Raw genomic sequence first — 20,161 nt, 5'->3', positions numbered from 1 at the left:
CTATAAATCAGTCCCTCTCTCTGTATTAGATGTTTTTTTTAGGTTTAATTGGTGCCGAATAGCAAATTATTTTTGGGGGGTTGTTTTGCACATAAAGAAATGGTTTTTAATGAGCGTAAGTGGGAGATAAGTGTCTGAGATGTATGCCAGGCGTAAACCAAGCGCATATGCTACTGTTGCTAAACAGCGCACACTTTAGTAGCTGCTTTGCCTATGGCCATAAATGTTTGCGATTGTTTAAGTATTTTGGTGCACAATCAACAACTCTTCATCATACTTTCCTACTTTTCCAAAAACGGCTGCGAGGCTCCCAAAAACCAGGTGGTGCCCACTATTCCAGGGGGGGGAGGGGCGGGGCCAGGAGCAAGTCTCCCCTTGCCAGCGTGCACTTTCCTCATGTGGCCGCCCACTTATACAGTACGAGTGGGCAGTCTGAAGCGCGTTATTGTGGCCCCACCCCCTTCTGCACAATGGTGGTATCTCGGCATTGTGTAGCGGGGACGAGATCACACAGACACACAAAAAATATGATGCCCAAAATCAATCTTATTATAGTGCATTCTTTGCTGGTCTCTGCCTGTTTGCATTACTAACCATTGTTCTCTAAGTTACAGGTTAGTAATTCAGTGGGACCTTAAATGCATTGTTATGCAGATGCACAGTGATATGCCTGAAGGGCTCTTGGCTGGATTTATCTACCCTAAAGGTGGCTACACACATGGCGATCTGCACACGATCAGCCGATGTGTACGATTTCCCTTGAAACTCTCCCCGGCAGCTCTGCACCAATCTTCCAACGATCTCTCCTGCAGTCAGACTTTCACAGTGCATCGTGTCCTAGATTGGCAGACGTGCTCTACTGCACGGTCTTGGGAACCAGAGGGTTTTTCTTGTTTATGTGGTGTCCCGGTTCCATATCTAACAGGTACTTGTAGTTTTGTCTTACCTGAGGTGGATCAAGAGGGTCTTCGGTTGTCCTTATGGTCTTGGAATGTTGTACAAGCTCTGCAGACCTATCTTGATTGGACCCAGGGCTTTCGTCGCACAGTCATGTGATATGGGTATGACATTAGCTACTTGCATTTGGACTGTTATCCTGCCAGGACTTCACTTTGGAAACATGCCTGTTCCAGACTCTGACTGCCCTCTCAACCAGGTCAGTGGACTATGCTAGGTGGCTCGACAGAGCTACTTTTGCAGGACTGCACTGTTTCTCAGTGCACACTTTTCTATTGGTTTGTCACCTTCACCTCTGACATGCTAGCTTTGTGTGAGGGGTCCAGGCATGGCACTGGAGCGTTCCCTCCCTTGGTGGACAGCTTTGAGATGATCCGTAGTGTCCACCATGGCTGAAAGAGAAAACAGCATCTTGGGTAACACTGGACGCCTGCCCTTATACTCATAGCATTGGCTGATTTACATTTAACACACACCCACACACCCACCCCCATATAAATTTATTTCCTCAGATATCATGGGGCACCTGGAACACACCAAGCACCGTGTGAAAATTTAAGAGTAAATATTAATCACTATTGTAACAATTTTATTTTTTTTCAATAGAAAAAAATAATCTGTAATTTTTAATTTGTGCAAGACAAAATTAAATCTAGAATCAATTACAATTAAAAAGAACAGAACAAAACAAAAAAAGTCCCATTGTTCAGAGTGAAGATATTCCCTTGCAGTTGCCATGGAAGGCAGGAATTATAGGTCATTCATTCGATAAGTGTTTATATATTTTTTTTGTATGGTCTACTGCAAAGACATTCTGTTAAGGGGCCTATTCATTTGCCGACTTTCTGCACGATGCGACCAAAACCAGGAGGTTTTGGTCGGAACGTACAGAAAGTCTGCTAGTGGATAGTCGGCAAGGACCAGCGATGCGCGTGCACGCTGGGTCCTTGCCGACCCTGACTATCTCTCCAACATGCCGGTCAACCTGACGACAGTCGTCAGGTTTGGCATGTTAGGAGATAGGAAGCCGCACATGCGGCAGCACTGAAAAGACGTTCAGTGAATGTCTTTCAGTGCCGCTCAGCACCCAGCGACTTGAATGTCTGAGCGCTAATCGTTCAGACCTTGAAGTCTATAAATGGATAGGGCCCTTTAGGGTGACATCTGCTGGCTCTGAACACTGCAGATATTGTGGTAAAAATTCCAATAAATGAGTCCCTTCCCAAACGGGATTGGTATGATAGACTGACGTTCACAATGTCGCAGCATAATATCGTGCACAGTATGCCAACATGGTACTGATGTTAATTAAATCATTGCACCTGTGTCGGCACTATAACTTTAAAAATTATGCTTTGCAAGATTTAAAATTGTACTACTAACCTGGTTACAATGCATTAACATTAGCGTAATGTTGAGCACATTTTAGCCTACACAGCACTGTCGACAATGGCATTGTAGAGAAACTAACTACTTCCCTTCCAAACTTTATTGCAACAGCTTATACCTTACAAAGCACTAGCCTCTCCCTGTCAGATTGTGTTGCTTTGGAGAACTCAAATCAAGACATGTATGAAGCCACTTCACATAGAAATTCCCCTGCAACAGAACGACATTCTAAATTCCTTTTTCAGATCATGCAGTCGAGATTGTAAACTAAAAAAGTAACTGGGATCTAACATAAGAGGATCATTTATGAAAACTGGTCCACAAGTAATGATGCAAAAAAGTTGTTGTAACTCATAGCAACCAGCCTGTTGTGTCAACTTTGTAAAACAACAAAAAGGTACATAATTATATGGTTGCTATATATTACACCACCTTGCTACTTGTGGATTTGGTTTTATAGCTGTACCAGGTTATGTCTATAAGGGTGGCAACACACAGATCAAGTGACTAGGACCAGAGTCAACAGCCCCAGGCCAGGCAGCGAGCCCTAAAACATGCAACTAGTTTTTGAAAAGCAAAATAACAGTTTTAAAGCCAAAAAAAAGGTAAAAGTAACAAGATACTATCTGTAATTTAGGTTTGATTGTGATGCTATTCGGTTACAGTGGTTCTCAAACTCTGTCCCCAGGACCCCAAACAGGTCACGTAACGGGTGCACAGGTGTAGTCATTACTCACTGACAGTTTAAAAGTTCCACTGGTGGAGCTAATTATTTCACTTGTGATTCTGTGAGACGACCTGGAAAACATGCACTGTTTGGGGTCCTGAGGACAGAGTTTGAGAACCTGTGATCTAAAGGATATATTTTAAAACCGTACATTCCCTTAAAAAAAAAAAATTATATCAAGGTGCTGGGAAGGTGAGGTAACAGTTCTCCTAAACAAATACACAATTATTGCCGCAAGGGTTGAGATCCTGTGGTACTGAACCTATTAATGAAGAACAATTACCAGCATGTCCTATAGCATTATAATTCATCGAAATCTGGAAAGACAAAAGGTTGCCTAATCCAGTATTTAGGTTTTCAAACAAATTCTGGTTGCTTATAAAAGAAAAATACATTTTCCAACCACTGCACAATTTCAATAAAATCATGTTTTTTCTTAAGATGAAGAAAATCAAGACAAACAATACGATGAAACACTTATGTAACTAATGAGTGGCTCAGGCAACAGGGCCGGAGCGGAGAGGAGAGGCAGCTTAGTTATACTGTGGAGTTTCCCTTCAGTGGCTGGGTGCTACAAGTGTAACATTGATAACAGTCTTCTAACATCCGACGGTACTGATGAGCAGTCTGAGTACAGAACAGGCATACCACAAAAAAAATAAAATAAAAAATAGCCCCTTTAATTTCAAAGAGGTCTATAGTGCATTGGCTGGTCATGATGAGGCCAAAACCTAGGCACATGTGAGCACGTCAACATCCCAGCCCAATGCCCGTAGCAAAATCAGTCATCATCAATCCGGACAGGAGTGTCACTAGTAGGAGTGTGGGGAGACAAGATTGTCACTTTATTTTGCAAAACGCGCCTGTGTCCATGTAAAACGCGTAAAGGAGGCGGCAGACCTCTCTTAGTTTATAAAGTACGTGGTTGTGCTGAAATCGTCCTGCGCTCAGTGCAAGGCTGGCAGGAATAAAGGATCCATGGTCCCGTACGGCATCTCCATAGCAGAGTGACAGCAAGCCAGGCGGGAGAGACTGCTGCACAGACAGTGTAGCCAGCATCACTGCACTCTTATTTGGGGTACTGAAGTTCCTTGGCTTTCTTTAAGATGGGCAGAACATCCCCATCTGAGAGAGGGTAATCCTGCAGCGATATAAAGAAATGTAGATCGTGAGTACCGTTCAATCAACTACTAGCCCCTGTAAAAACAAAAAAACATCCAGTCCTCTGCCCATCTGTAAAGGCGGCTGCAAGAACCCTTATTTTCCTGGCCATTCTACATGAGGCTACTAAAGTATTTCTGCTTACAAAAAAAAAAAAAAAAAAAAAAGCTGGGGCAATGAACACTGTACATAAGATCTTATAATGTAATTAAAAATCAAGGCAGAAGCCCACCTGCACCTTTCCCTGCCTGTTTATCATTCAAGTCCCCAGTAGGTGTTATCTTACCTGGAGCAGCCGCATGTTCACTGTAAAGTCCCCTTCTAATAACTGGTCACGGATTAACCTGAAACAGAATGCAAGAGTGAAACCTAAGATAGAGGTCGGTAACAGAGTTATGGTAGGACTTTTAGTTCAACACACAGCACTGCAACACAGCCTTCCATAAAAACCAGAGCGTGTGTAATATCTTTTTCAGAGATTTACAGGCAGATTTTGTCATGAGCAGTTCTCACACGTGGACTGATGCTTACAATGCACAGCAATGTGGCACTTGAACGCTGCATCATTCTTTAGTGTTGTTTAAAAAATTACATATATATATATATATATCACACAATTCAGATGATTAACCGAGAATAAGAACATGGGCACGCAGTGCAAGGCCGTGGTTATATTGGCAATGGCGATACAAATAGGGAACAGGATAAAGGACAACCGTAAATATATAAAGCACATCACATATGGAGACATACAAATCAGGGAATGTTCCAAAATCTAGAAAATGATGGATACTGTAGTATAATAGAGCCATTGTTACAATTCCCCTAGCTGTCCAGCAACACCTGTTGATAGGTACAATGTGACATATGAACGGATAACAATTCAGGAATATAAAACGCAAGGGGGTATATTTACTGAAGGACGATTTTGTATTTCAGGGTCTAAAGCATAAATTTACTGAGAGATGATTTTGAATTTTTTTTTTTAAACAATGTCAAAAATCATCTGTTAGTAAATGTGTGATTTAGGGGTATATTTACTGAAAGTCGATTTGGGTCGATTTTGTGTTTCAGGGTCAAAATGACACATACAAACGGTACGATAAAATTGCACAATAACGATAGCGTTCATTTTTTTTGTGCCTTCCAACCCTCAAACGACCAGCGATGCGCGGACACATATGGATAATAACGATGTCGTCCATCGGCCGTGCATGCAGGCCAAACTGGTCGATATCATCCAGGTTACATAGGGGCCCGCGATCGTTGCTGGCACGTCATTGGTGGTGTGCTGGATGATCGATATCAATCATCCAGCACACCGGGAAGATGCAGAGAGATCAGTCAGCGCTATAGTTATCGCTGACTTATCGTACAGTGTGTACGCACAATAAGAGTATACAGGAAGTGATATAAGCCATTCCCAGCTGCCCATTCAGCCAATGAGGAGGGCTCTAGGTAATGCTATTAAAAAGGATTAAAATCAGCAAGAGTGCACCTATGTGACATCTTAACATCTCACCCACTTTACCGCAGATCAAAAATAAGTTTATAGCTTTGGGTGTCATTTTTCTTTTTAAGATCAAGCTTGCCAAATGTCTAAAATAAAATAAAAAAAAAAAATAAAAATAAAAAAAATGTTCCTTTATAGAATCTAGTAAGGGTAAATGTAACTCTGCTGTACGATTATTTATTACATTTTATGTCTGTAATTGCTTTAGATTGGGAGTAAAGATGGGTAATACTGACCTGGTTTTTAGCCTGCAGTTCCTGACTGCTATCTGGGGTTCATTAGACTGCTCTATAAGAGACTGAAAGGCTCCCTTTAGCAGTATAGCACTGCTAGGCAGTATTTATTATTATTTATTGCTATTTATATTGCGCGTACACATATTCCGCAGTGCAGGATGCTGGCGCCGGTATTCTGACTGGTGACGGGATTCCGGCACCGGTAATGTAAACATCAGCGTCCCGACCGCCGGAATGCCAAACATACCCCAAATCGAACCCATGACCTCAGTGCTGTGAGGCAGTAACGCTAACCATTACACCGCCTGTGCTGCCCTATATAAGCTTTATTAGCCTTATACCTGCTGAATACTTACACCAACATCGCACAGGAAACCTTCAGAAGAAAGTCAAATCGGTTCTCATCCGCGAACAATGAATCCCAGATCCGAATGACATCGGGGAGCACGAACTCTTGGGAAAGGAGTAAAGTCAGCCAGCGGAAGGCGAAGAATTGAGGCTTGATATTCTGCTCTTGCTGTGGGTAGACATTGGTGTTAGGTGACCCTAGTGCAGAGGTGTTCACCCAAGAGCAAATATAAGCAGCCTTCTAACAGTCAGCTATGGCAGATCTGCGTTTCCCATAATGCTTTGTAAAGCCCAATAGGCCTGCTAGCTATATCACAACAGCTGGTATACGGGAACAAGGATACATTCATTAGTACATGGGAAAGCCACTTAAGGCAGGTCTGACTGGAGATGTGCAGCTTTGCCCTGTACACTAAAAAAGTTGACGACTCAACAAGTAAATGTGCAATTGTATTTAATGCTCACAGACAAGAATAAGCTCGCTGTGCATAAAATATATAGCATTCACATTAATGCGCCCCATTTATAAAAGGCGGTCCATGTTTTGTTTGGGAAGGCAAAATGTAAGAAAAAAAAAAGGGACTTATGTTACAGCTCTGTGTATTCAGCGTCTGCTATGCAGTCACGCCTATGTTCCAGGTTCAAAACTTCCAGTGGCAAAAATCAGGGCTATCCTGGAAAAACAGGACACATTTTCAGCACAGTTGTTGCAACCGCCATGTGAGCGGATGCAGAGCATGAGTGATGCCACGGTAGGGATGGCCATCGACCATCGATGATTTACAATAGTTGATGGTTTATGGCTGATGTTGAATACTTTTACCATCGATGGGGGAGAACCAGATGGTTACCCTCCATCGGTGGTAAAGCATAACCAAATGTTTTGTGTTTTTTTGCAAGGTGTCGGGACATGGAGCGTAGCTCCTCTCTTGACACCTGCGAAGCCCCGCCCCCAGGATCTGATTGGCCCACGGGCCAGGCAGTCCAAGAATAGGGATGACCATCGGTTGGTGATACCATCGATGGTCTTCTGTTGCACAGTTTGTTACCATCGATTAAAACCACACCGATGGCCATCCCTATGTCACGGTCTCATAATGAACTACCAGCATTCATTAGTTCATCCCAAACAGTGGCCGATTGTAAGCGACTGATACACAAGTTTGAAAAAGGGAGTAATTTTTCCAGTCCATATCCTATTTATGCCCAGTACCAAGTCCCTATTCAGCTTTCCAATCCTGCCCAGAAGAGTTTAGGAAGAGAATGGAATTACTACCAGCAGTCTGCTCTGATACAGTTTATGAGCTGTGAATACTAGAACCATTGTGGAGACCCCGATCTGAGCCTACTCACCAGCCTGAGGTACAGCTCCTCATCCTCCTCCTTCAGGGTGGAGTAGACACTTTCCATCTTGGCCGTTATTCCGCACTGAGAGTCATCTAGACTCTTGATGAAGTTGTCCCTGATCTCGGCCATCAGATTGGTGAAGCAGAAGAAGGTATCGGCCTCAGCGTGCTCTGCTTGGAATAATAAGCGAGATCAAATTTCACAGAATTCAACACACATTTTAAAGATTATATGACTGTTGCCCCCATTTTGGCAGCACATTGAAAGGGGTCACCCTCATGTAACAGGAACAACTTTGCTGGGTTTATTCAATAAAACATGCAGCTACTGTATTGTACGTTTCAGATTGATTATCTAGTGGGTTCCCTAAAAGCAGAGTTATACGGATCAAATATCATCATTAAACATACCAGGGCCTGTAACTCACACTATGATGGCAGGTTCTGCCAGTATCCCTGTATGGCACTATTGGGTGGTTTATTAAACATTCTAAAGAGCGGAGAATTATATAAATTGCCTATAGCAACCAATCAGCTTTTAGCTATCATTTTATAGCATGTATTTTATAGATGCTAGCTAGAAGCTGATTGGTTGATATGGGCAACTTCTACACTCATTAGAAAGTCCGATAAATCCTTATTACAAGGATTCTCGTTCCTCTGCACCGGTCCCTTTTCAGTAGGATTTCGGATCGTGATCTGTTCCTGCGTCTTCGGAGGCAGCGACGGATCTGCAATGCCGGCAGGAGGCATGTTTTGTCATCAGATGCCTCCTGATGCATTAGCCTTTCTGCTGCGTTCATCGCTGAATTAGGACCACATTAAGCATGTGCAGTATTTTTTTATTTATAATATTGCGCACAGATACAGGTTACTATAAAGTGGGTGTGGTTTTTATTTTGTGCACCCCACTCTCATTTCTTACTCAACACCATCAATACCGCTAAACATCACGGGGAAAGAATTAACGTGTGCAGCGGGCCAATCACCTCATTGCAGGCCCCATATGGCCCAGGTTTATTTTGTTTGAATAAAAAAGGTGGATAAATTTTAGGTTTAAATATGCCCAGGATGAATAATAGGCTTTGTCAGTCGTGAATGAAGAAAGGCGGTTTCTCTATCAGACATTAGAACAGGAAGGGTTCTCTACAGTAAGGGTGGTAATGCTGTCAGGTTTTGTTACCTCATGTGCAGGAGGCGGCGATGTGGCATTGGAGGCGGCAGTGGCAAACACATTAACAGAAATTAATAAATGAACTGGGTGTCTCTTACAAGAAATGGTATGTGTAGTTATAATTAGCATAGTACATTAATGAGGTGATTGATCTGAGGTGAAAATATGCAATTGACATTATTGGGGCCTACCAGTGAGGTTACATTTAAATGAGTGTTTAGCTTGGTCATCCTCTGGATAAAATACAATGGGGGAAATACACTGCAGCCGATGGCACCTTGACGCCAGTATCGGCATTCATTTCCGTTAGATACTTTGATGGTGGCATATGATCATAGATTGCTCTGGAGGTGTACACTAGCATTTCAGGAGAACAATAACAATATCTGAGGTAGAAAATAATTTCTTTCATCACGTGAAATGATAAGTGCTGTTCCTGATCTCTTCCTGTAACTCTAACGATAAATCATCCATTGCAAAGTATTAATGAGAATCAAAAGGACACCAGACTTGGCCTCACCTTTCCAAGCGCTGTTGGGGTTTGTAGCAAACGTGTAATAGATTGGTCCGACTATTTCATTCATGCCTTGCACATAGGCTATGCCGGGGTTCAGCTTAGCGTAAATGAAAAGGATCCGCTCCACCACCTCCCAGTGTGCCTCGCAGCCATTGGGCAGAGGCTCTAAATCGCCCACCGAATGAGAGGTGGCCTTCAAAGGAGAACTCACCTGGACGGAAGAACAGAAGTGATTTGTGAGTAAAGAGACAGACGAGCCCGATGTGGAGAATGCATTAGACAAAACTTGTTTTCAATTGTTTAGGTTTACAAAGCACCAGTGGATGGCAATGGGAATGCAGTGTAGGTGCCCCTTTCTCACTTAAAATACAGAGAATGATATGGATCTGCTGGGCTATCTGCCTGCAGCCACATTAGTAACATCACTACTGTAGGCAGTGTTCTCCCCAGGATAGGTTTATTACATGCCACCCTGCGCTAGTGGTCCGACGGGCAAAATCGGAGCCACGTTACTGTGTCCGGCACAGTAACAGAGATCCAGGCAGGGCGTTATGTGGACAGCGGGAAGATGGCAGAAGGGGTAGACGGAGAGTGCAGACTCTGTCTCAGGGTGCAGCACTAGGGGTGTAGTAATTTTCCCGGCTGTCGGGATGCAGATGCTCAGCAGGCCAGAGCTGAAAATACAACATTAGTCAGAATCCTGGCGCCAGCAACTCTACAGTAATTATTAAGGTTAGGGGGGGAGTTAGGTTTAGGCACTGAGGAGGGATTGCAGGGAGTGAGAGGGGTAGGGGAAGGAGAGTATATTTACAGCATTCTGTCAAGATTGTGCCCCTGTCGGGATGCCGGCTTTGGGATTTTGACCGCCGGCATCCTGTACCCAACCCCAGCACTGGGTCTCAACGTGCATTTAAAATTGTTTATCTTGAGTTCAAATCAATATAAATATTTCAACATTTTTCATTATTGTTAAGTATTACACTGCCCTTCTTAATGCCACTCGGCTGGCAACATTTTCTTGGGGGAACACTCGAAGGGGAGAAGCTGCTACTTACTGGTTCTCCAGAACACTGGACAGATTACATCAATCTCAATACTACTGTAAAAAAAAAAAAAAAAAAAAACCCACACACCTTTCTGCATAATGATGATGTTATAATGGCAGATACACTTCTATTTCTCCTAATAAATTCCTGACAACAAGCAGAAAAATTGCACACGGGAACCCACACCACTTACAGCAATAATGGTCAGGAAAGGAGAAATGTAACAGAATGTAAGCAAACACTGTATGACGTGGAGGGAGACGGGAATGTGCAAAGGATACTTCGTAAAAGCTACAGTCAGTGTGCAAAAAAAACAAAAAGGAAACACCAATAGTGGGGCTTGGTATAGAGCCTTCGTGGCTAACGTTGACACTCCAGATGTTGTGGAACTACATATCCCAGCATGCACTGCTACCATTTTGCTATTAGGGCATGCTAAAACTGTGGCAAGGCATGCTGGGATATGTAGTTCCACAACATCTGGAGTGTCAAGGTTAGCCACCACTGGTATAGAGTGATCGATTATGCAGGAGGGACGCATCCTTCCACAGAAAAGTCACTGAGATGATAAAATGTCTGTCGGTCCGACAAGCGTATTATCTGGACGTGTGTGCCCAGCTTAAGCAGCAACTACCAATGACCTTTGCCGGAAAAAGGTGTCCAATGACAATACAGACCCATCAGAATCACCGATTGGCTATACAGGGCTTTAGCATCACGCACTCTTTACTTCATTTGTCCAAAACATGACTAAAGAGGCCACGTTATACGCAATAGGGTGTAAGTTGCGTGCAGCAGCGCAATCTCAGTGATCCTGGCTCCAGATTTGAACCGGCAATAATTGAAAATACAAAATCAATCTAGTATAGCCTTTTTACTTATTGCCGTGTTACATCTGCAGCCGAGATCATATAAAAATTGCGCTGTGGTACACAACTCGTAGCCTATTACATAGCCCCGACATTTCTGACCATCCCCCACCTTCCTGCACTGCGCCGAGGCCTATGGACACTACATGAGTAGTTTATGCACTGCCAGCAGGCCAGGGCCTATGGAGATCACATCAGACCATTCTATAGAAATGGCTACTCATGCCACAGGTGGAAAGTTGCAGTCAAGCCATCTCCAGGTGCCTTCGAATGAATGCATCTGCACGGAGATCATGATCTTTCACCCACTGTTGCTCTTTGCTCATGGGTTTTATCGCCCAGAGTGGCACTGTGGCCAGTCATCCTTTTCTCTCAAATGTTCTGCTGGGCATATTAATCACTTAATGTCTGGAGCTTTCTGGCTTAAATAGGGGACCGGTATGATTTGCCACCGGCCACGGAAGCCCCAGCAGAGGTGAAGATCCCGTCTGCGCTAAAGGCAAGTATAAACTAACCTAACCCCCCCCCTAACACTCCCTTAGGGGTGCCTAACCCTAACCCCCCCCCCCCCCCAAGTGCCTAAACCTAACCCCCCTTCCCCGCTGCCTAAACCTAAGTCTCCCAAGGGGGGGGGGGGGGGGGGGGAGTGCGGAAGCATAACCCTAAGCCCCCCTTCCCCTAGTCTAAACCTAACCCTCCCGGGAGGGGGGGGTTTAAGTCCCCCCCGGGAGCACCTAAACTAACCCAAAGCGGCACCCCCCCGCGGCTGTCCGCGCCGGCTTACCTTCGATTGGGATGCCGAGCGTCGGGCTCCTGGCATAGGTAAAATGTCAGGCGTCGGGATCTCGACGCCTGTCATTTTGCCCTTGCCAGGATTAGATGGTTGGGAAGCCGGTGGTCGGGATTCCATCAGTCAGCTTCCCGACTGCTTCCCTTAAATAGATCAGATAAATAAACTGGTGGTCCAGTGGGGATCAGAGAGACTATGTTGCTATTATCCTGCGCATGCGCAGTCCTTCCACCATCAGGGATGTACACAAACCATCTCTGAATGAGGCTCTATGTAGGAATGATACATGCTTTATTTTTTTTATCTATACCCATGTGCAACAAAAACATTTAACACAATACTACTGTAGAAATAGAAATAAAAACAGGATTTTGGTACTTACCGATAAATCCCTTTCTCCGATTCCACAGGGGACACTGGAGTTCAAGACAGTGGGGTATAGACGGTGGTAGAGCAGAGCCTGGCACTTTAAATAATTCAGAAGTGTGACTGGCTCCTCCCCCTCTATGCCCCATCAGCCCCAGTTTAAGAACTGAGCCCGAGAGGAGACGGAGGACAATAGGAAAATGAGGAGAAGGAGATGAACACAGAACGGAACAATACCGACTGAAGGAGAACCGAGGAACCCACTGCAGGGAACACATGCAGTCACACAACCATATAAGGAACTAAAAAAACACGGCAGGTACGCAGCGCTGGGCGGGCGTCCAGTGTCCCCTGTGGAATCGGAGAAAGGGATTTATCGGTAAGTACCAAAATCCTGTTTTCTCCTTCATCCACTAGGGGACACTGGAGTTCAAGACAGTGGGGACGTCCCAAAGCCAACCTCCCGGGTGGGAAGCGCGGAGAACTTGCAGACCCTTTGGCAAAACCGAAAACCAGGATCGCCAAGAACCGTAGGCTCAATGGAAAGGCAAGAGCTGAGGATCAAGTGTCGCAGAGCAGAAGAGACAATCAAAACTCCCTGCTAAACAACCACAGAAATTCCACAACTTACAGCGTAATTCGAATGGAACAACAGCTAGCGAAAGAACACCCGCAGATGAAAACATCAAAAGCAGCATAAACCCAGCTGAAAACAGACCAAGTCCGAACTATAGTCGAACATAGGAAGCTGTATAAGTCGCCGACAGCAGACCTCCAGCAGTGCTGGACAGAATACATATAGATATACGTATAAGAATACCAATTTACAGATACAGAGCTGATCCTGTCCACAGACTCCTAACAAGAGTATACAGGGAGGAAAAAGTGAAGACCGAACAGTCGCCCTGGACCATTCTCGAGGCCCAACTACTACAAGGCTGTCAACCAGCGGAAGGAAGTCTCCAACAAATAGAGATCCCACGGGGTATGAGGCAGAGGCGGTTTTGAAAGGAATTGTGGTCTCAATTCTTTCAGAGAGTCAGACAGCAGTACCACCACTCTGAAACAGAGAGATCAAACAGCAACGGAAACCCTGCAATAATAAATCCCCATACCAGACCACTGGCAGAGTGTCTGGCAGCTCATCAGTTGCCTGCCTATAGGGAGGTCACTACCGCTTGGGGTGGGTCTCAAACTCGTGTATGGGGCGCCTCAGGCGGGGACTATACGGCACACGCCCTGTGCCGGCCTGAAAAGAAAACCACAGCAACGACCCCAAACAACAGACAACATCCCTCATGATGGAAGTGCGTAGTCAGTACAAACTGCTGGCCCGAACATAGTATGAAAAACAACCCGGATACCCAGGCAGTTAAAAAACACGGATGCAACAGCCACCCAGGGAGAGCTACCAATATATATAGAAGCATCCCATACAGCAAGGCTAGAGAACTAGGACAACCATAAAGGTACCCATCAGGTACCTGTCAGTGTGATGAAAATATTCAAAGATACTGAACAGGAATCGGGCTCCCAATGCAGAACAGAATGACCGCACACTTTAATGTAAAGAAGTGCCTTAGCCCATAGAAGTGCTACAGTCCTTTATAACTCCAACAAATTCTAGTAGAATAAAGTGACAATTAAGTATGGAATGCTTCACGAAAATGCGTGTCATCCTTGCGCAGGGGCTATGCAAATCTTCTCTGTATCGTTCCAATTTTTAGAAAATGTGCTGCTGAAGCGAGCACTCTCAATGTTGGAACTATGCACCCACACGCCAGGGAAGCTCTAAAGTGTAGTAGAGCCAACTGATCATGAGAGCGGATGGCTGCTAGGACTGCAGCTAGGGTGCGGACGGGAGACTTGTAATGCCAGGTTGCATGAAATAGTAGCCTCTTCCGAGGAATTAGTGAGGTACCGCTTACCTGTGAGTAACCAGAAGCCCTCTAGACGCTATGTAGAATGTCACTGACCTTTTCCCTCTCACAGCAACCCGTCACGTCAGGTATAGAGAGTAGTTCAGTGGGCTAAAAGCAATGCTCTACAGCACGGACTTCAGTCTGGCGATGTTGTCTTAGGAAATACTGTAGAAAACTAGCAAAATGTTAGTGGAGACAAGAAGCTTGTACAACAGGACTCTAAACCTGAGCTTGTTACATTAGGGATGTGTATACATATAGAGATTATACATATACCCTAAATACGGTCTGCTAGTGTATCAGTACATTCATACTTATAATGGTGAAGTGCATATTAGTTAAAAGGCGAATTTAAATAAGACCGTGTACCGGTAAAGATACACACAGAAATATTACATATTTGATGATGGATCCCCACCAGTGACCCTTGAAAGTTATAGTGATCACAACGTGAAGGATTCAAAATTGAACCGCAGGTCCAAGGATTTACTTGATACTCACCCATCTAATCAAGCCAGGCCTGACCCCGCCTATTCGGCGGGTGGCCCTAGGCCTTCAGGCACAGGAGCAGTAACTGCAGTCTGTTGTCATTTAAACAATTAGGTCCTGAGGATGGTGTAGAACCTGGATTCCCCATGTACTGATATGAAGTGTATCTAGGGGCCACTTTATAGCCTTATTTAATTGAGATATTGACAAAACAATAATCTTGAGTACTAGAACCTATACTGAGAAAGGCACCTGTACATAGACATAGAGTGCCTTAATTATCCCAGGTAAAGAAGGATATATCTGTAGCGATAACCCCAGTTAGGGTTAAAAAACAGGTTTTCCCAATTATTAGTAAATATTCATACAAAGAATGTGAATATACCAGTATATATACACACGTACACCCAGAGAACATAGTTGCATGAGAAGGCAATCTCTTTGAAAGGAAGAGTTAGCACCAATATAGGAAACTCACTTGTCAGACTCCTGTACTAGGAGATTAGCATGCTATATTATTATATATATATATATATATATATCTATCTATCTATCTATCTTCCTATAGTTTGCTCCACAATATACATGTGTGGACATACAAGAAGGCCCCAGGACATGCATAGGGTCCATACTAGAAGCAATGCCTGAGGGAATTGTGACTATCACAATGTAAGCTGCAGAACATGACTCTAGGCTATAGAGCCACCATATTATATATACGGTATATGGATATAGTACCAAACTACCGCATCAGGAGAGTCCAGTCTCCAATCGCAGGATCCTTCTTTTAAAATATGCTAGGTATCAGACAAAACTGATAACAGATCCTCCACTGCCTTTACGGTAAGGATAAGAAGCGATACTATACGCGTACCTACATCAAGATCAATAGTGACAATAATATTTAACATGAGCAACAGGTAGAGCCATGGAATGAACTGAGCCAAGACCTTGGTTGAGCCCAGGACAAACTTCACTCCAGACATATTTATATGTTCTAAAGTAGGGCTTATGTATATAAAAAAAAAAAATATATATATATACATACATGTGGCTTACCTCCACGCAGGGAGACTGCTCATGTGCCGCGTGTGGCCGTCATTCTGCTACGGCATAGGGGCCTGGATATTTTAACAGCGTGATGTCCCAGACTGGTTTTGATCCTGGGACCCTTCTGTCACTGGTGTACTCGCCTTATTGGGTGAGCCAGTTGAGCTCCAGTTGAACCCGCTTTTTCAAAGTGGGAATCAAAGAGACGACCTCAGTGCAGTATACTGATGTATACAGGCCTATTTGACACAGACATAGATCAATCGGCAGATCATGCGGAGGGCAAGTGACACGGACACAGCCTCTGTATTAGGCTGCGGCATGTTCCTCCCTGAGCTAGTGTCAGGGGCCCAGACACTCACTCTATAATAGTGCCGGCGGGTCCCATGATATGTAGAGGTGCTGCTCTTTACTAGGAGTACTGATTAAAACTTAATCAAACAGACTCCTGCAGCCATTTTGAGATAGACAATCGTAAAATGGTTATAACTATCCTCTACACAGTAACATCACAATGACGTAGGGCAGCAGTTAGGATAGTTATGGGGTCGACTGTTTTGCAGTGCTCTCTCTTCTAACAATTCATTGTGGAATCTGACCACCATTCAAGTTCTATATGGACCTTGCCGCTGCGTAACTCAGTAAGCAGGAAGACTGCTACACTGCGTGCGTAGGTTTGTAATTCACTCAGTATGCATCAGCATAATCTATTCTAGCAGTATACTATTATACAGACCAAACTAGGTTCTATCTAGATTCTGCCGCTGCCCATATATGCTACTGCTATGCACAGGGGATTATACATATATACATTTTTTTTTTTAACAGATTCTACACAGCACAGCGTATTCCACTGCGCCATCAATTCAGTAGACAATACTGGCAATAACAGACATTTTATATATATATATATATATATATATTATATATATATATATATATATATGTGTATGCGTGTGTGCATGCATGCACGCACACATACACACACATGCAGGAAGGCCCCGCACATACATACATGTATAAACACACACTTCCCCATGTAGGCATGTCATAATACATTAGGCATGCCTTGTACTAGCTGCAGCAGCGGAATTGCATTTAAGGTTACAGTGGGTGTAGCCTCTACAGGGGCCCAGACCTCTCTCTGCACTGCCAAGCGTAAACCTGCGCTGCACTGCGCGCCAACTAAGCGAGAGGCTTAGAAGCAATTGCGGCACCTGCTCCCCGGGAGTAGTAATGGCCGCCGGACCTAAGCCACGCCTCCGCACAACCAGGAATAGCACTAACTTCGTTACCGTTCCCGGTAATGGCGGGCATTTGGCGCTACACCTCCCATCTTCATTTTGGGAGGACTACTGCGCGCCTCACGTCCTGTCAGCGCTGTAGTCAGCGGTGCAGCGTCTCCTTTATAAGAGGAGGGAGAGCCTGACTCTGTTTAAGCGCGCCTATAACAGCCGCGCGGGAGATTAACTTGGCGCCGGTGTTCTTTGTAAGCACCGGCGCTGTGATAATTGACAGCCGCTGAGCGGCTGCTAGATTACAGACAGCCACGCTGAAGCGGTGTCTAAGTGCCCCCCGTTAATGCCGTCGCCGGAGCTTCTACGGTACAAGCCCCGGTGCGGCTACAATTATTCCTCCACAGAGGCACCTATAGTGACTCACTGCCAGACGGTCCTCCCCTCATTAAATAGGAGGGGGAATTAGTGGCTAGTAGAGACCCGGCCGCTGACTGCAGAGTGCAGCGGCGGGTCACATAAGCAGCTCCGACACTGCCAGTTTACTGACAGGGGGAAAGAGGCTGTAATAGCCGCTTGTTCCTGAGCCCAGCGTTTTTGGCCCACCACTCCAGCTAGTCAGGAGTGGTGGGATACACTTACGGACTGCTGCGGCCGGGATGCTGGGCTGAGGGGGCGGCGAGGAACCCGGACACATGCCGGTGTCAGCAGTGGCGGGCCTCGCAGAGTCCGATGACTCAATTTGTTATTGCCCCCTCCTCAGGGTCACCGGACACAGGCTGCAGTAGCCGTGTGGTGCCCTCCCTGCGGCTCCCACGTAGCAGGCAGACTGCCACAGTAAGCAGCCTGCCTGTCCTCAATGCTTGTTAAATAAACATTAAAATTAAAAACTATGAAAAAGGCTGGAGACAGCCTGATGTGCGACCGGCTCTCTCGGGCACATTCTAAAAACTGGGGCTGATGGGGCATAGAGGGGGAGGAGCCAGTCACACTTCTGAATTATTTAAAGTGCCAGGCTCTGCTCTACCACCGTCTATACCCCACTGTCTTGAACTCCAGTGTCCCCTAGTGGATGAAGGAGAAATTTAAAAATACATTTATAATGGCTGCATTAGCAGCTACTATATATTATGACAACTTTAAAGAACCACATCCAGCATGTAAAAGCAGTCATTTTTTTTTTTTCTTGTATTCATCACAACTCAGTGGCTACTGCACAGCAAATGTCAGGTCTTCCACAACAGTAGGTTACCAATATATTTATAATAAAGCAATCACAGTTGTGGGTTTACACCTTCGGTACACAAGATCAGTGGACCCACCAGGCCCCGGCACCCTGGCACTAACCACACTTCCATCCAGCCTATCGGCTGGCCAACTTGTTCTGCATCAGGTGCCCTGAACCTTGTTCTCAGGAGAACTTTAAGCCAAGCTCTCAGGTGCTGACTAATACCTGGCTGTTGATCTAAGCAATTTGCAAGACCTGGGCCAGACCTACTAAACACCTTACACCCAAGCGGTGAGAGTATGTCCCAACTCACTCTGCACCCCGAATACCATCCTTGGCCAATCTCCTCAGCTGTGGCTCCGTGACATATGCATACAAGTACACACACATAGGTTTTTTTTTGTTTCTATAGTGAGGTATGCAGGAACTGCAAGTTGCACGAAGGTCTGCAAACCTTAACATCCAAATAACCTGTATGAAGCCACAGAGACAAATAATGCAGACAGACTGGTTCCAAATTCTGAAAAACTTTCAAAGCAATGTGCTTACATTAGTAAGGCCGCTCCTATTACGGGCCACGGTCTGAGACTTTAAAGTGGTCTGCTCCACGCGCTTCCTAAGGGTCTCATATTCATTCTCTGGATCCATGATTAGCTGGCAGGGATACTCCGTGCGGTTCAGGAAAAATGAGAAGTCAGGGCAGAGTCTCCTGCGGAATTACAGAGAAATAACAGGAATGAAAATAACTGGGATATCTTTGGGCCAAATGTAATAGGGAGAGAGTTTAGAAAATGGGAGCGTAAACTCTCTCACTTTTTATACTCGTCCAATGTAATAGAGTCTGATATACTCGCCCAATGTAATAGAATCTGAGAACAGGCACACTCACAGGTTTTTATACTCGCCCAATGTAATAGAATCTGAGAACAGGCACACTCACAGGTTTTTATACTCGCCCAATGTAATAGAGTCTGAGAACAGGCACACTCACAGGTTTTTATACTCGCCCAATGTAATAGAATCTGAGAACAGGCACACTCACAGGTTTTTATACTCGCCCAATGTAATAGAATCTGAGAACAGGCACACTCACAGGTTTTTATACTCGCCCAATGTAAGAGAGTCTGAGAACAGGCACACTCGCCCAATGTAATAGAGTCTGAGAACAGGCACACTCACCCAATGTAAGAGAGTCTGAGAACAGGCACACTCGCCCAATGTAATAGAGTCTGAGAACAGGCACACTCACCCAATGTAATAGAGTCTGAGAACAGGCACACTCACCCAATGTAATAGAGTCTGAGAACAGGCACACTCACATGTTTTTATACTCGCCCAATGTAATAGAATCTGAGAACAGACACACTCACAGGTTTTTATACTCGCCCAATGTAAGAGAGTCTGAGAACAGGCACACTCACCCAATGTAATAGAGTCTGAGAACAGGCACACTCACCCAATGTAATAGAGTCTGAGAACAGGCACACTCACATGTTTTTATACTCGCCCAATGTAATAGAGTCTGAGAACAGGCACACTCGCCCAATGTAATAGAGTCTGAGAACAGGCACACTCACAGGTTTTTATACTCGCCCAATGTAATAGAGTCTGAGAACAGGCACACTCACATGTTTTTATACTCGCCCAATGTAAGAGAGTCTGAGAACAGGCACACTCACATGTTTTTATACTCGCCCAATGTAATAGAATCTGAGAACAGACACACTCACAGGTTTTTATACTCGCCCAATGTAATAGAATCTGAGAACAGGCACACTCACAGGTTTTTATACTCGCC

General features: G+C 44.8%; 1 protein-coding gene and 1 non-coding gene across 2 annotated transcripts; both read right to left on the bottom strand.

The window, feature by feature from the left end:
• Positions 1-3,483: 3,483 nt before the first annotated feature.
• On the bottom strand, positions 3,484-19,105 carry LOC148430710 (TBC1 domain family member 13-like). Its single transcript, XM_088466524.1, has 6 exons — positions 18,913-19,105; positions 9,372-9,579; positions 7,685-7,848; positions 6,340-6,500; positions 4,521-4,578; positions 3,484-4,214 (listed from the first exon to the last, which is right to left on the bottom strand). The coding sequence occupies exons 1-6, from the start codon at positions 19,009-19,011 to the stop codon at positions 4,143-4,145; spliced, it is 762 nt and encodes a 253-aa protein (XP_088322650.1). The 5' UTR covers positions 19,012-19,105; the 3' UTR covers positions 3,484-4,142.
• On the bottom strand, positions 14,083-14,190 carry LOC148430711 (U6 spliceosomal RNA). The gene has a single exon (XR_015877367.1). It is a non-coding gene; the product is annotated as a U6 spliceosomal RNA (small nuclear RNA).
• Positions 19,106-20,161: the final 1,056 nt, after the last annotated feature.

This window comes from Taudactylus pleione, unplaced genomic scaffold (assembly GCF_031769625.1).
Source record: "Taudactylus pleione unplaced genomic scaffold, aTauple2 ptg003427l, whole genome shotgun sequence".
Classification (NCBI taxonomy): domain Eukaryota; kingdom Metazoa; phylum Chordata; class Amphibia; order Anura; family Myobatrachidae; genus Taudactylus; species Taudactylus pleione.
This window is presented reverse-complemented; position numbering and strand designations above follow the sequence as displayed.

Bases quoted from the DNA above. Each gene is read 5' to 3' on its own strand.
- LOC148430710 (XM_088466524.1), bottom strand. From the start codon at position 19,011: ATGGATCCAGAGAATGAATATGAGACCCTTAGGAAGCGCGTGGAGCAG. The intron at 7,849-9,371 runs GTGAGGCCAAGT...TATTCCAAGCAG, and splicing joins CCCCAACAGCGCTTGGAAAG to AGCACGCTGAGGCCGATACC. The intron at 4,579-6,339 runs GTAAGTATTCAG...ATTCTGTTTCAG, and splicing joins GTTTCCTGTGCGATGTTGGT to GTTAATCCGTGACCAGTTAT.